Raw genomic sequence first — 17,449 nt, 5'->3', positions numbered from 1 at the left:
TTTATACTATTGATGTATCAATACGGATGTCACAAAGCCGTAAAACATGGACACATGGATGGCACACATAAAATATTTATAAACTTTTTATGCTGGAATGGAAGTTGAATTCTTACTCTGTGGTTCCTAAGGAAAGCGGCCTCCTACAATACTCAGGGAAATCTCGGAAGGGGACACACTGCGAAACCAGTGCTTCATCCCCTCCATTCGCAAGACCAGAGATCAGACCCCACTGATAATAAAAAATGGCAAAGCCTAAGTGATATGAGATTGCTAAACAATCTTACAGTGGGGAAGATAATGGTGAGATAATGGTGACATAGAAGTAAATAAGATTAATATCACGCCATCATAAATTATAAATATATATTTATCCTTCCCATGCCCGTTATATGAAATAATATTAATATATGATCTTACATGCTCAGCAATACCACTGCTTCAGCCATTACACCAATGAAAAAAAAACATGTTTTTGCTTAAGGAATGTTATGTACTACGACATTTCAGCACTCTAATTGAATACAGTGAAGAATTACAGCAGAATATCATATTATAATTACTTCAGTTGAAATTAAAACCATCGTAAATCACATTCAGCAGGGCGTACCCTTATTATACCTGTGCACAGAGAGCAAACCGCAACGGCACATTGTGTCTGGCCCTGTCAGCAGAATTGAGTTTCAAGCACGCTTGGTCAGACTGAGCAACATCTCTGTCTATGGCACAAAGCTGCAGACTGCTCGCATCAGCTCTAGAAGCGAGTCAAAAAGTGCATCGCTGTCTGCCTGTAACCCTGCCCAAACAGGGATGTGTGCTTCCTGCAAATGACCAGTTACAGATCGTGATAAAGCGGATGCTTCCAGATGGTAAGACAGGGATGAATCATGGAGAGAGAATGACACACACTCTTTAGAATTCAATACACTTATTACATTTCCAGGAAGAACACACAGACATATTTCTCAAAACAGTTTACAGAAAATCACTGTACATAGGTGACAAAGGCAGTGAGAAAATCTGGAGGATATATTTTATGCATCCTGAGATGGATGCCTGTTAATCTAAGGTCCAAGGATACATTGAGAAATCTTCAGAAAACAGACTTGGCTTGATTCTCTTATTCATTCCACAGACTGTAAAGAGCCACCCTCCCCACATACACCCCGGAATACTGCGTGCACGTGGACTGTATGGATGAGTGATCTCTGAAAATACAGTAGAAGACAGGAAGAAGACTGAAAGAAGACAAGAAGACAGGAAAAAGAAGACAAAAAGAAGTCAGAAAGAAGAAGACTGGAAGAAGACAGGAAAAAGAAGACGACAAGAAGAAGTCAGAAAGAAGAAGACTGGAAGAAGACAGGAAAAAGAAGACGACAAGAAGAAGTCAGAAAGAAGAAGACTGGAAGAAGACAGGAAAAAGAAGACGACAAGAAGAAGTCAGAAAGAAGAAGACTGGAAGAAGACAGGAAGAAGAAGACTGGAAGAAGAAGTCAGAAAGAAGAAGACTGGAAGAAGACAGGAAAAAGAAGACGACAAGAAGAAGTCAGAAAGAAGAAGACTGGAGGAAGAAGACAGGAAAAAGAAGACGACAAGAAGAAGTCAGAAAGAAGACTGGAAGAAGACAGGAAAAAGAAGAAGTCAGAAAGAAGAAGACAGGAAGAAGAAGACTGGAAGAAGTCAGAAAGAAGAAGACTGGAAGAAGACAGGAAAAAGAAGACGACAAGAAGTCAGAAAGAAGAAGACTGGAAGAAGACAGGAAAAAGAAGACGACAAGAAGAAGTCAGAAAGAAGAAGACAGGAAGAAGAAGACTGGAAGAAGTCAGAAAGAAGAAGACTGGAAGAAGACAGGAAAAAGAAGACGACAAGAAGAAGTCAGAAAGAAGAAGACTGGAAGAAGACTGGAAGAAGAAGACTGGAAGAAGACAGGAAGAAAAAGACTGGAAGAAGAAGACAGGAATAAGACTGGAAGAAAAAGACTGGAAGAAAAAGACTGGAAGAAGAAGAAGACCGGAAGAAGAAAAAGATAGGAAAAAAACTGGAAGAAGACAGAAAGAAGAAAGCTGGAAGAAAAAGATTGGAAGAAGAAGACAGTAAGAAAAAGACTGGAAGAAGAAGACAGTAAGAACAAGACTGGAAGAAGACAGGAAGAAGAAGAAAGGAAGAAAAAGACTCGAAGAAGAAGCATCAGTTGCTACAAAGAAAAAAAAAATCCAAAATTTTCAGAAGGAAAAAAAGGAATGCATCAAATAGGGGTCCATCTTACAGTCCGAATTCAGCTTACTGGGGGTGGATCGGCAGCGCTGGTGGAGTGTGGTCACAGGGGGTGTTCGGTGGTCCGGTGATAATCCCAGACTGGTGCAGTAGGTTCGGCAGTGCTCGTGGTGCAGGGGCTCCACCGACATTTGCTGAAAGCCCGGAGCCCCCACACATCCATTGCTGTGATGTGGTGGCCTCTGGGAAATCCCATCCCAGGCTGGTGCGGGGGCTCCGCTGACAATTTGTGAAAGCCTGGAGCCCCCGCACATCCATTGCTGTGATGCGGTGGCCTCCGGAGCGGCGCATGCATAGATCTCGGCAATGTTGTCGAAATCTCAATCTGTGCATGCGTCGCTTCCGACAGCTATATTCCCGGAGAACACCCATCACAGCAATGGAAGTGCAGGAGCTCTGGGCTTTTATAAAAGAGGTTTTTGGGCTAAAAAAGCCCTAGCCAGCTCACCAACCACAGCCGGAGCACGGAATCCCGTCTGGACCCAATGAATGTTGATTGTAGACAGAAGAACGAAGGAGCATTCCAGCTACTAAAATTGCTTTACTTTATTCCAATATGATTTTTTTTAAAATAGCACATAACAGCTTTCTCCCCACATGCAAGTGGATATAATGTCGGGCACTAGTTCATCAGCTACACGTTTCGATCCTTATCGGATCTTTGTCACAGAATGCTGGAGATAAGCCCCTGATGCCGGTGGCCGCAGCTGATAGGCAAAAAAATTGATGACAGATTCCCTTTAAAGGATCTGCAGGAATTACTGGTAAGCACTGGTTATGAATTGAATATAACAACAATCTTCTGTGTTCTTCTTATGTCTTGCCTGTGCGGTAGGACAGCAAGATGAAAGCATTTTCTTATAAATAAAAACATCCAAGTCCAGCTAAATTTTGCCAAAACCTACATCAAGTCAAAGGTTGAACTTTTCAGCTATAACTCCAAAATGTATGTTTCGTGAAAAGAATGGTAGAGGCAGCATTTTACTTTTTGGCAGGTTTTTTTGTAACTGGAACAGAGAATTACAGTTCCAATATCAGTCAGATTTTTGAAACAAATCCTTTAGGCATTTGCTAAAAAGCTGAAGATGAAGAGGAATTTCACCTTTGAGGAAATGTTCCTAAGCACACCTCCAAGATTTTGAATGGCCCAGGGCACAGATGTGAATCCAACTGAAAATCTGTGTGTGACCTGAAAAAAGCGCCATGCACAAGAGGTGCCCTCTCAATCGAATGATTTGGAGCCACTGCAAGGAACAGTGGGCAAAGATTGACAAACAGGTGACTTTACAGTTGGACAAAAGTTCTGAAATTATTCATCTTGATATGATTTTTTAAATTACTACTTCCTGCCATTTTAACTGGGGATGGTAGAATTTTTTCATCAACTGTATATGCAAGCTTCTTGTTGAAGATCAATCATTCAAGAATTTCCAAGTGAAGACTTAGCTGCTCGCTCCCAAGAGATGACAAGTGAGAAAAAAATCGTTCCATTTTTCTGGATGAAAATCGGCCTGTTTTTTTAAACTCTCGTGTGACCCCCAGCCTAAGGCCACCTTCACATATCCAGCATTTGGTCAATATTTTATATCTGTATTTGTAAGCCAAAACTAGAAGTCGGTGATAAATACGGAAGTTGTGGTCTCAAATTCGTACCAAGTTGGTGGATAATAACCAAATGAAAATACATTAGGAGTACACGCAGTCCCTTGGAATAAATCTCTATGATCTACACTCATTTGATTACAGTGGCATTTTTAAAAGTTTGTGCACCCCTGGTCAAAATTACTGTTTTGTGAACAGTTAGGTTGAAAATGAAATAATCTCTAAAAGGCCTCAAATTAAAGATGACACATTTCCTTTGAATTTTAGGCAACAACAAAAATATATCATTTTTTACATTTTAAAAATTACTAAAAGGAAAATGGGCCAATGAGAAAATTTGGGAACCCTTGGAGATTTCTGTGGTAAGATTACTTTGATCAGAGTTAAAGACCTTAATTAGTCTGTTAAGGTTATGTCTTGTTCATTATCATTGTTAGGAAAGTCCAGTTGATGCTAATTTCACAGCTTTATAAAAACCAATCCACCTGTAACCTTGTGACAAAAATAGCAGCCATGGGTTCTTCAGATGTCTAACACTCTGAAAATGAAAATGGTGAAAGCCCAAAATGCAGGAGAAGGCTGTAAGAAGATAGCAAAGTGTTTTCAATTTGCCCTTTCCTCTGTTCAAAATGTAATTAAGAAATGGCAGTTATCAGGAACAGTGAGGGTCAAGATAAGGTCTGGAAGACCAAACAAAATTTCAGTGAGAGCTGCTCATAGGATTTCCAGAGAGGCAAATCAGAACTGCGGCTTGACTGCAAAAGCACTTCCGAAAGATTTAGCAGACTCTGGAGTTGTGGTAGATTGTTCTACTTTTCAAGGACACATGCACAAATATGGCCTACAAGGAAGAGTCATCAGAAGAAAACCTCTCCTGCATCTTCACCATAAAATTCAGCATACAAGTATGCAAAAGAACATCTAAACAAGCCTGATATATCTTGGAACCAGGTCCTGTGGAACAATGAGGTTAAAATAGAACCTTTGGCCTCAATGATCAATTGTATGTGTGGAGAATAAAGGGTACAGGATTTCTGGAAAAGAACATCTAGCCAACCATTAAGCATGGGGGATGGATCAATGATGTTTTTGGGTTGTGTTGCTGCCAATGGCACGGGGAACATTTCAAGGGTAGAGGGAAGAATAGATTCAATTAAATTTCAACAAATTCTTGATGCAAGCATAATACCAGCTGTAAAAAACTGAAGTTGAAAAGAGAATGGCTTCTACAAATGGATAATGATCCTAAACACACGTCAAAATCCGCAATAGACTACCTCAAAAGGCGCAAGCTGAAGGTTTTACAATGGCCCTCACAGTCCCCTGATCTGAACATCATTGAAAATCTGTGGCTAAACCTCAAAATTGCAGAGCATGCAAGACGACCCAGGAATCTCACAGAACTGGAAGAATTTTACAAGGAAGAATAGATGAAAATCCCTCAAACAAGAATTGAAAGACTCTCGGCTGGCCACAAAAAGGTTTTACAAGCTGTGATACTTTCAAAACTACTAAGTACTACTAGGTATTAATCAAGCAGCGAGACCAAACTTTTTTGGCCCATTTTCGTTTTTGTAATTTTTAAAATGTAAAATATGAAAATATAATTTTGCCTAAAATACAAAGGAAATGGGTCATGTTTAACTTTAGGCCTTTAAGACATCATTTCATCTTCAGCTTGATTAACTGTTCACAACAGCTAATGTGACCAGGGGTGCCTAAACTTTGACACGCCTCGGTATATAAATTTACACATTATACAGAAAGAACACTAGTGAGCTTTACATGGACATGTCATGAAAAGGTGGACCAAAAAGAAGCCTGCTGATATGGTGACAGAAAGTCGTTCTTAAAGAGTGAGCCAGTGCCTTAAGTATGCTGTGCAGGACTAAGAGAAACAGAAAGGTTTAGTTTTTTGGAAACATTATGCATGTGGATTTCACAAAACCATTGGTGGAAGCCATTGCCTCGCAGACAGTAAAGACTTCCGATTGAGGCTGAGTTCAGACCAACACATGAAAAATAGTCAGATTTTATAGAAAGCTCATAGGATTTTCAGCTGTATTGTCATCTGTACCCCATTCATGTGTCCATTTTTTACATCCGTGTGACATCCGTAATAATACATCAACATTTCAAAATGTAAATGACCAAATACAGTTTCCTAGATGGCAATGGCAAATGTATCTGTAAAAATCTGATGATCCATATGTGATCTGATTTCCTTTGCACACCAAAACACATGAAATGGAAGAGAATAGAGCATCCAGGAATTTTTCACATGGGCACTCGGTATCTTGTGAAAAAAACTATCATATTCAAGAGGATACCCAGGACTTAAAACATTAAAAAAAATGTAGTTGCTACCTAGCTGCCTGCTGTGCCCGGCGCCATTCCCTGACGGATAAGAGAGATCAAACACTTCCTTTGACGTCACATCAACAGAGTAGCAGTTTCTCTTCCTATTGACAGGGAGGGACTACTGGTGTCATGCTGATTGACATACGGCTCTCTGCTGCCTAATTGGGAGAAGCTAGCTGTCATCATCATGACACCAGTAGTCCCGATTCGTCAATAGGAAGAGAAACTGCTGCTCTGTTGACAGAGAGAGGCTGAATCTCTGGCAGGAGCGGTCAATGATCGGTTCCCGGTACAACAGGCAGGTAGTTACCTCTGTTAGCAACTACATGCCTGTTAGCGCTAAGACATATTTTATTTTTTATGTCCCAGATATCCCCTTTAACGATCCCTAAGCTGAATATGTCCCGGACATCTTATGGCACTTTCACAAAGAAGCATTTTGAAAACATATCTGTAAGATATAACTAGGAGTAAGTCCAAATCTTTCCATAAGCGCTCTTTGGGGCATTTCACTTGTTTTTTGCAAAAAATGTCCAGCTTTGTTTTGTTAGTTTTTTTCAAAAAGCCTCTTCAGAGAGAAAAAGGACATGAACTCTAGTGCTATGTATTGGAGGAGGCAAACCTAAGGCTGTGTGCACACGTTGCGGATTCTGCTGCGTTTCCGCAGCGGTTTTGGCCCTGCGGAAACGCAGCAGTTCCACTGACCATGTACAATGAAACCCTATGGGGTTTCAAAAACGCTGTGCTGACGGTGCAGATTTTTCCGTGCGGTTTTGTTTGTGCGGATTCCGCAGCGGTTTCATACCTTTACCATAGTAGAGGTGTGAAACCGCAGGGCAAAACCGCAGACCAAACCGCAGGAAAACCGCAGGTCAATTTACCTGCGGTTTTACCTGCGTTTCCGCGCGGAAAAACCCGCAGCGGAATCCACAACGTGTGCACATAGCCTTATAGTCAATTGCCCTTTATTATCACAGTGAGTATTTGGTGAGTCTTTGAAATGAACGTTTTCTGCAACATTTCTGCACCAATTACATAAATTAGGTTCCTTGTGTTTTATCATTGCGTTTTTCAGCGCATTATTTTTTACATACGTTTTTATTGTGGTTTTCCCACTGCGGTTTTCTCTTTTTAGTATGTCGTGTTTTAAATAAACTTTGCTTTATTTTGGAAGCTTCCTGTTACTTTGCTTTGATACAACTTTAGTGATAAAGTCATGCACAGATTACATAGTTTATTATTGTGTTTCGACTGTGGAAATGCAATAAAACACGTGTTTTTTTCATCTGTGGATTTTCCTCATGTCATTCAAGTCTAAATCTGCAAATAAAACACATATTGACTGCTAAGGAAATTGACATGTTACAGATTTCAAAACAGGCACCGCAGGTCAGTTAAGGCCGGTTTCACACGTCCTGATATTTCCTGTACCGGGAAAAAAACGGTACCGGAGATGTCCGTGTGTAGATTTGCCACATTCGTGTGGCATCCGTGTGTCCATGTGTACCATCCGTGTGTGATCCGTGTGCTGTCCGTGTGTCCGTGTATTGAAACAATTTGTTTCAATGTTAACCATGTGACTTTTAAAACGCACACGAATGGCACACGGACGCCATCCGTGTGCGGTACGTGTTTACAAGGACCCATTGACTTGTATGGGCCGTGTGATCCGTGCTGTCACTCTAAAACGGACGTGTCAGCGTGTTTTGCACACGGACACACGGTCCATGAAAACACGCTGTCATGTACATAGACCCATTCATTCGAATGTGTCTACGTGTGTCAGTGTCTCCGGTACGTGAGAAAACTGTCACTACACGTACCGGAGACACTGACGTGTGAAACTTGCCTTACACAGTATAAATAAAAGGCGCGGTAGGCATGAAATTTATAGAAATCCCATCCACTTTGCTGGAACTGCAATACGTGGCAATTTTTTGCACAAGAAAATCTGCAATGGAAATAAACGCACCAAATACTCATTGTGGAAACGTAGCCTAACAGGGAGGAGGCTTTCTGCATATCTAAATTCCCAAGGGGCATTGTATTGCCTAAAAGTCTAAAACATCATCTTTGCCTTTAATTTATGTAGCATTTTTTCTGCTTCTTTTCAGGGTTTCTTTGCACCAAAAAGTGCTGCGTCCAGATATGATGGATGCTACATCCTTAGGCTCCTACAAGGAAGACGCATACAAAAGTGTGTCCTATAGACTTCTCTGAAGGAAAAGAAAACTTAAAAAAAAATAAACATGAGTACCAAAAAAAAAAATGATGGTAAGTGATGCAAAAATATTGTGTCATTTCTTACAAGCCAGAATAGAATCTTTACAACAAATGCAAGTAGAAACGCAGGTTTTTAACCCCTTCATGCCATGTCCATTTTCCAGAGTGTTGTGGGTTTTTTTTTTTCATTTTCGCACTGGAAAGCCGTTAAAAACTTGCAAGTTCAATTCCAATATTGGTTTTGTGTTTTTTTTATTTACCATGTTCACTATACGGTAACACTGACCTTGGCAATAGGATTCTCCAGGTCAGTACAATTACGCAGATACCAAACTCGTATACTTTTTATTCAAGTGCTGAAAAAATATTCAGATATTCGTATTTGTAAAAAAAAAAAAAAAACGTTCTTGTATCGCCATTTTCCAAGACCAGCAGCGTATTCATTTTTCGGGAAATAGTGCTCAGGGATGGTTTGTTTTTTTGCACACTGAGCTGACGTTTTTAATGATACTATTTTAGTGTAGCTACGATGTTTTGCTTGCCTCTTATTGAATTTCATTGCAATGTAGTAATGGACAAAAAAATGACATTCTAGAGTTTCAATCCCTTTTCTTATTACAATGTTTACCAAGTTACAAAAAATGTGCTGAAAAACTCGGCTTATATATGAGTATATATGGTAATTTATTTTATGTTTTGATACATCAAACTCTTAGGAATGCAGCCATAACAAATATGCCTATTTATTATTTTTTTTAACTGTTTTATTTTTAATGGGCATTTTTAATTTGAATTTTTTTTTTTATATATTTTTAAAAGTAAAAGCCAGATATTTTTGACTCTTGAGATGCTGTGGCATTTCAGAGAAAAACATACTTTAAAAGCTAAGGGGGCCAAGTTGCACGGGACACTAATCGTACAGGTGGTTTCACTGTGGCTTTTCCTCTCCTCGAGTGACCCGTCTCTCCCTGCATGAGGGTATAAAGATGACCGTATAGAGAAGCTTATTATAAAAAACTCCAGAGCATATATCACTCCCAGACCATGCTGCCTTTTTCAGAAAGAAACTACTGATCCCCAAACACACTTGTATGTACTGAGTTCTCAATTTCATCACAAACTTTATGGTAACTTCTTGGAGCAGGATTTTTCCCCTCAACAAAGTAGACAACAACTATGAAAACCATCATACAAAGGCATGGCGTTTATCTACAATACGCTGTGTGTGAAGCCAGAGTAGGCGTTGCAGCATTTTTCATACCACTTTATTGGCATTTTTAACAAGTGTTTCTGGTCAAATGTTACTAAAAAATCTATAGTGAAATACAAAACGTACTACATACCAAACATTTTGGTCTGTGACATTTTAAGGTCAATAGCATTTTTCTTTAAATGCCGCTTTCCCCTAGACTTCTCTATAGGACTTGAAAACACCAGAAAAAAAAAAACAGCTTGTAAAAAACGCAATGAAAAACGCTTAAAATGTTATTTTTTTCGAGCCTATATGAATCCTAAAGCATAGGTTTCTAAACTGTAATCAAGATATGTCTATTACTGTAACTCTTACATAATACGGAAGGCGTCCTACAGCCAATGTATAAAGGCAACGTTAGTACCAATAGCTGTATCAACTGGAATAGTGAGTTTGTAACACATGAAAGCGGCCTACACAACTACATATTGAAGGACTTCGTGACCCACGTCTTCCAGAAATTATTTTAAGACCATAATACAAGATCATAACTCATATATTGGCCAGAAACTCAGGACCAAGAAGTTTCAGCAATGCCAGGTTGGGACTGGTCGACTCACATCTTATTGAGTAGCTACAGATACTAAGCAAACAGAAAGCTATGGCATATATACTTAAAGTATATGTACTATCCAACCATATTTATCTGAAATCTCACATTTTGTATTTTTATCATTAGTAGCAGAGCTGCATGCGTTCCACATATTAGTATAAACAAGGGTCGATGTCTAAGATTTGCTCAGTAACTAACCCATACACATTTGACTAATGTCGGCCGAACCCGCTGATATCGATGGGTTTAGCCAACAGTCTAATGTGCGTACGGGCGCCAGCCGACTGAAGGTCAAAAGAGATGTCGATCGCGCATGTCTAAGGCTAGTTTCACACTAGCGTATTTTACATGCAGTGCACGGCGCCGCTAAGCCCCGCCCCCTGCCCGTTCCCTGCCCGCCCCGTCCGGTCATCTCCTCCTACTATCGCACACGGCCGCATGCGATCTGCGCACCCTATATTTAGCATAGGGTGCGCAGACCGTGCGCTGGCCGCGCGCTAGTAGGATTTGAATGTGCGCCAGACGCAGCATGTTGCATTTTGGCGCCCTCGGCGCACCTTCAAAAGTGTGCAGCGCATGCACAAATCCTACTAGCGCACGGTCTGTGCACCCTATGCTAAAGATAGGGTGCGCAGATCGCATGCGGCCGTGTGCGATAGTAGGAGTAGATGACCGGACGGGGCGGGCAGGGAGCGGGGCTTAGCAGCGCCGTGCGCTGCATGTAAAATACGCTAGTGTGAAACTAGCCTAATTTTGGACTGCTGACCGCATTGCTCACTCGGAGAGAAGCCGCTAGCCCGACGTATTTCTCATAGAAATCTAGGCTGAGCGAGTGCTACCGAGTATGGGAGAGTCAGCTGAGATGGCTGTCAACCAATTGAATGAAGAATCGACCGGCCACCGGACATCTAATGCGTGTGGCTGGCCTATGAATCCGGCATTACCTAAAAGAGTCATCTAAACACAAACAAGATCTGGAAAATTCATCATCTACAGATATAAATTAAATGTCACAAATACACCCAAACCAATAAATCAAAGCCCTGCTGGTGGTGAAATCTTGAACATAACCCTGTTTCGGCAGACTAATTACTTTCCATAAATCCAGTATGGTTGCAATGAAACAACTCCTGAAAAACAAAACCCATTAGGGCCCATCCCCAATCTCACTGACACTTTAGTTGAAAGCATCTCCACCACAAAAACCTGTAATTCCATTGAATTATTTCTCTTGGACTCACTTTCTTGTTTAAATAAAAAGGGTCTAAGTCTTCGATTGGCACAGCAACAAGATTCCCAGGAACATCACCATAGATAAACGGCACACTTTTGCCTGCTTCCAGGTCAGTGTTTGGTGTTGGTTTATTGTCTTCATCATCGTCTCTGTGACTACTGTCCGGCTTTGGTGGCTTTTTCTTCTTCTCCTCGGCTATGCGTTTTTCAATGGCAGCCAATGATTCACGGGTAAATGCTTTGAAGCTATCGGGGCCGGGTGGTGCATTAAGCGGAGCTGCCATCTTTTCATCCTGCAGCAACTTCTTTATTTATATAGCACCCAAGACAGTTAAAATCTGCAAAGAAAAACAAAACATAAAATGTAAACAAAAAACACAAAATTCAGAAGGCAATGAGTAGAGTCAAAATAAATCTACGGTACATTTAAAAAGGTTATGCAGGCTTGCCACAAAAGTCTGCAGTCAATTTATATAACTGTGACTTTTGAATCACTACAGGGTGTGTTGCATACGGTGTTTGAATCCCCGCCATTCCCGATGTGAGTGGGCAGCCACGTGACCGCAGGTATGCAATTTACATATCTACAGTCTGACCACCCAGATCCTGCTTCTCTCAATGCACATTTATGGAGACCCCTTTAAGGTAATTCTAGATTTCTGGAATATTTATTAAATACATTCAATATGGCCCTGTGTTGTTAGCTCATATGGAGGAACCTCACGTTAGGCTATGTGGACACACTGCAGATTCACCTGTGGGTTTTTTCCCGCGGAACCGCAGGTAAAACCGCAGGTAAAGTGACCTGCGGTTTTGCTGCGGGTTGGTCTGCGGTTTTGCCCTGCGGTTTCACACCTCTACTATGTTAAAGGCGTGAAACCGCAGCAGAATCCGCAGAAACAATTGACATGCTGCGGGAAAAAAAACGCAGCTTTTCCGCAGGTAAAAAACCGCAGCGTGAGCACTGCAGTTTTGAAAACCCATAGGCTAACATGGTAAAGTACCATGTCTGCGGAACTGCTGCAGTTCTGCAGGGCCAAAACCGCAGCAGAACCGCAGCAAAAACCGCAGCGTGTGCACATGGCCTTAAACGTCTTACAAAACCTAAAGTTAAAGTCTCTTATATTGCACGTACTACATAAAACAATGCGGAAATAAGGAAAAATTAGATACATACTCTATGGGCAGAAAAATTTAAATCTAGCATTTCATATTTCAATCTTGATCAAAAGTTAGCTGGGGTAAAAATTGTCAAATTCATTAAGAGGAGCACACGACTTAATGAATGTTGTGCATCTCCAGGTATCCATGCCCCAAATTAGAGCTCTACCCCAACCTTCAGCTGGAATAGATTTCTGCTATAGTGTATGCTACTACCATATATGGCATAAAATCTAATGAATCTGTCAAACTATGATTGGCCATGGCCTTCCTGCTTATCCTACCATCACGGCCCTGCTAAGCCCATCACCCCAACCCTCCTGTTAAACCTACCACCACACCCTCACTGCTAAACTTACCACCAATCCCCTCCTGCTAAATCTATCGCCAAGCCCTTCTGCTAAATCTACAGACTAGCACCTCCTGTTAAACCTACCACCAAGTCCCTCCTGCTAATCCTACCATTATGCCCTTCCTGCTAAATCTACTAAAAAGCCCTCCTGCTAAACCTACCACCAAGCCCTCCTGCTACGCTACACCCACCACTATAACCCTCCTTCTATGCCTACCCCCACATACCTCCTGCTAAACCTACCACCAAGTCCCTCCTGCTAAACCTACCACCAAGGCCCTCCTGGTAAACCTACCACCACGCCATCGAGCTCTACCACCACGCCATTCCTGCTATGCCTACCACAATGACCGTCCTGTTAAACCTACCACTACGACCCTCTTGCTACACTTACCAATGTGACCCTACTGCTAAATCTACCACCATGTCCCTCATGCTAAGTTTACCACAATACCCACCTTGCTAAGCCTACCAACACACTCATCCTGCTCAGCCTAACACCACATCCATCCTAAGCCTATCATCACACCCCTCCTGCTAAGCCTACTACTTTATGGGAATGGCTCGTAAAAAATGCAAAAGTTGCAAAAGAGAGGGAAGTATTGGACGATCACAATTCAAACAACCGATCCTTTGGCCCGTGAGTAATCACTAGTTGATAGTAAAGGGTAAGAAAGTACAGATATGTTTGTACCCTATGCCCAGATTCATCACTGAGATGTGCAGCGGGCTGATGAATCTGCAGCAGGCTCCCCTGGGAGGATCTGCCGGTGTCTACAATGTGTCAGCATCTTCCCCTTTTGATTCCACTCAGTGGCATTGAGAAAGAAAAGCTAAATAACTGTGGTTCCGAATATGAAGTCTGTGCTGAGCAGTGAGGACGAGGGGGAAGGAAAACTATGCGGACTGATGTGAACCACCACAGGAAGATCCAGCGTCAGGCATGGCTGCAGTTATTAGGTTAGGAAGACAAATAAGATGGAATCATTTTAGTGGCACCTTTACAACACACACACTTACAGTAAACTCACACCTTCGCCACAGAAGCAAATGCATCCTAGGAGCTGCCATTTATCATCATAAAGTGCGAGAATGCTTTATGTAATAATACGAAGTCCCAAAGAGGAGAAAATGCAGCGCATTGATTCACAGATGCAATGAGTAAGATAATACCACTTTTGTAAGTAAAAGTAAGATCTCCCCATATCTGAAATTAATATCAAGAATAAGAAGCTCAAGGGCTCGCTCACACTAGCGTATGACACGGCCGAGTCATCTCTGATGTTTTATCGCAGAGTACTAGGCCCAATGTTATACTATGGGGTGGCTCAGATCTGCGATTATTTTAAACATATCGATTACATGCACTCATACAAGCCTATGGGAGCGTGTGAAACATCAGACTGCACTTGGGTGTCATGTGAATGCAGTCCGATTATCGCAGACGCCAGCAATGCAGAAGATGGAGAAAATACTTTCACCGTCTTCTCCGCCCCTCTGCTGTTATTTTCTCATGCGAGAGGATTGGAGCACAGAACACTGACACTCGGCTCACGCTCGCAGCAGAGCAAGGGTCATTAGCATAATCAGCCCAATTCTCCTGCATGAGAGAATCGACAGCTGTGTGACCCTGCACTAAAGGGTTGTTCCCTTCTGATTACGTTTCTAGTGCCCATTTGTAATGGGTAATAAAACAGGCAGCGCTGTACTCAGCTCACTGCTGCTCCCGTTGCCTGACACTGGCTTCAAAACTGAGGACACCTTGGCAGCACGGCAATCATCAGTGAGCTCAGCGGCTCTGGCAGTGTAGGCGGGACACCCCACTCTGAGCCTCTGAGCTCGCTGATTGGCTGCTGGTTTGTTGTTTTATAAGAAAAAAAAGGGGTTGAAACTTAATTGAAAAGGAACAACCCAATTAAACTTAAAAAGGGATCTACATGGTATATTCACACATCGCGTGCAGCAAAAAAAGTGATGGCAAGAAAAAATATGCTTCACAAAACAAGAAAAGTTTTGCGTGCACTTTTTATGCATTTTTACTTGCCTTTTTTTCCCATTAATTAGAATGAGTAAAAAAAGCTGCAAAAATGCTAAAAAACTGACACATTGCCAGCTTGAAAAAAACGCTTTGATTACTCCAAGCCACAGCTAAAACGTCACATGTGAACATACCCTAATAATACAAGCAGAAGGTAATAGTACAAAAAACCCTTTGTAATATATTTTATTATAGAAAAATGCTATTGTGTCTACTTTCTCTCCCTCACAACCTTGAGTCTGCACAGATCACACTCATACGTATGTCCATTCGCTGAGGGATCAGGTTACAGTTGCTGCCCAAGAAAGTCCATAAAAAGGGTTAAAAAATTGTATATTTTAAGAAATGTGCTGGGAACAAGATTTTGTGGCACTTATCAATATATAAGTATCGGAGCTCTTTCAGACATCAGTGACCATCAGTCCAATCGCAAACGTCTCACGAACCGAACGAGACAAATTCATAGAAATATTAAGTTTCCACGCTCAGGTCAGGAGATGCGTGGTCAGTCCGTGTATTGAGATCCGACTGAAACAGCCTTTATAGGTTAAGTTTTCAAGCTCTTATTATATTGCAAATATCATATTATACGGCACTGTGTAATTACAATTGCTCATTTTCTCTTTCTACCCAGCCAATTCCTCTATTTTGTCTGCCCTACGTAGAAACAGGAAGTTTCTTGTCCCTGCATTTATCATTTCCCTCTTCAACTCTTGACTCAGTTGCTCCTTTCTCCACTCAGCCAGGGATTTTTGTAGTGACTGATGACTCACGCAGGGAAAATTGACCTCCTGTTTCTACACAGAGCTTAGAAGGATTCAGCTAGTTAGTTTTCAATCATGTGATGTCATAGACCTAATGGAAAAGAGAAGAATTAGCTGGATAGAAGGGCAAAATGAGCAATTGTACAGTGCTGTATACTATGATTGCAGTATATTAAGAGGATAAAAATTTTGATGGGAGGAATCATAGAATCATAGAATCATAGAATCGTAGAGTTGGAAGGGACCTCCTGGGCCATCTGGTCCAACCCCCTGCTCAAAGCAGGATTCGCTAAATCATCCCAGTCAGATGTCTGTCCAGCCTCTGTTTGAAGACTTCCATTGAAGGAGAACTCACCACTTCTCGTGGCAGCCTGTTCCACTCATTGATCACTCTAACTGTCAAAAAGTTTTTTCTAATATCTAATCTGTGTCTCTTCCCATTCAGTTTCATCCCATTGCTTCTAGTCTTTCCTTGTGCAAATGAGAATAAAGTTGATCCTTCTACAATGTGACAGCCCTTTAGATATTTGTAGACAGCTATTAAGTCTCCTCTCAGTCTTCTCTTTTACAAACTAAACATTCCCAAATCCTGCAACCTTTCCTCATAAGACAGGGTTTGCAGACCGGTCACCATTCTGGTCGCTCTTTTCTGAACTTGCTCCAGTTTGTTGATGTCTTTTTTAAAATGTGGTGCCCAAAACTGGACACAATATTCCAGATGAGGTCTGACCAAAGAGGAGTAGAGGGAAATAATGACTTCACGTGATCTAGACTGTATGCTTCTGTTAATACATCCTAGAATTGCATTTGCCTTTTTTGCTGCTGCATCACACTGTTGACTCATATTCAGTCTGTGATCTATTAGTATACCCAAGTCTTTTTCACATGTGCTGTCACTTAGCCCTATTCCTCCCATTCTATATATGCTTTTTTCATTTTTATTGCCCAGATGTAGTACTTTGCATTTCTCCCTGTTAAAAACCATTCTGTTAGTTGCTGCCCACTTCTCCAGTTTATTTAAATCTTTTTGAATCCTCTCTCTCTCTTCTCTAGTATTAGCTATCCCTCCTAGCTTTGTGTCATCAGCAAATTTAATCAGTTTACCCTCAATTCCTTCATCTAAATCGTTGATAAAGATGTTGAACAATACAGGGCCCAGGACAGAGCCCTGTGGTACCCCACTTGAGACATTCTTCCAACTGGATGTGCAGCCATTTACGACCACTCTTTGGGTCCGATCACTAAGCCAGTTATGAATCCACCTAACAGTTGCCTTGTCCATTCCATACTTAGTCATTTTTTCAATAAGGATTGTATGAGAGACTTTGTCAAATGCTTTGCTGAAGTCAAGATATACTATATCTACAGCATTTCCTTGATCCACCCAATCAGTGATACCGTCATAGAAGGAAATTAAGTTAGTCTGACATGACTTATTAGTTAGAAACCCATGCTGACTCTGTTTAATCACTTCATTCTTATCCAGGTATTGACATACATGTTGTTTAATAATTTGTTCAAAGATCTTTCCTGGTATAGAAGTCAGACTCACCGGCCTATAGTTGCCTGGGTCCACCTTCTTCCCCTTTTTGAAGATAGGAACAACATTTGCTCTTCTCCAGTCTTCTGGCACTTC

General features: G+C 41.3%; 1 protein-coding gene across 1 annotated transcript in view; it reads right to left on the bottom strand.

Annotated features, from left to right (window-relative positions):
* SCN8A (sodium voltage-gated channel alpha subunit 8) overlaps positions 1-17,449 on the bottom strand; it is a 276,775-nt gene that overhangs the window by 177,894 nt on the left and 81,432 nt on the right. The window contains exon 2 of the mRNA XM_073576720.1: positions 11,507-11,836. Coding sequence (XP_073432821.1) covers positions 11,507-11,782 — 276 coding nt within the window. The 5' untranslated portion in view covers positions 11,783-11,836. The remainder of the gene's footprint in view (positions 1-11,506; positions 11,837-17,449) is intronic.

The sequence above is a fragment of the Dendrobates tinctorius genome, unplaced genomic scaffold (assembly GCF_039654945.1).
Source record: "Dendrobates tinctorius isolate UK_male_01 unplaced genomic scaffold, ASM3965494v1 ptg000051l, whole genome shotgun sequence".
NCBI classification, from domain to species: domain Eukaryota; kingdom Metazoa; phylum Chordata; class Amphibia; order Anura; family Dendrobatidae; genus Dendrobates; species Dendrobates tinctorius.
Note: the sequence above shows the minus strand (reverse complement) of the source record. Positions and strands in the feature narration are given on the sequence as shown.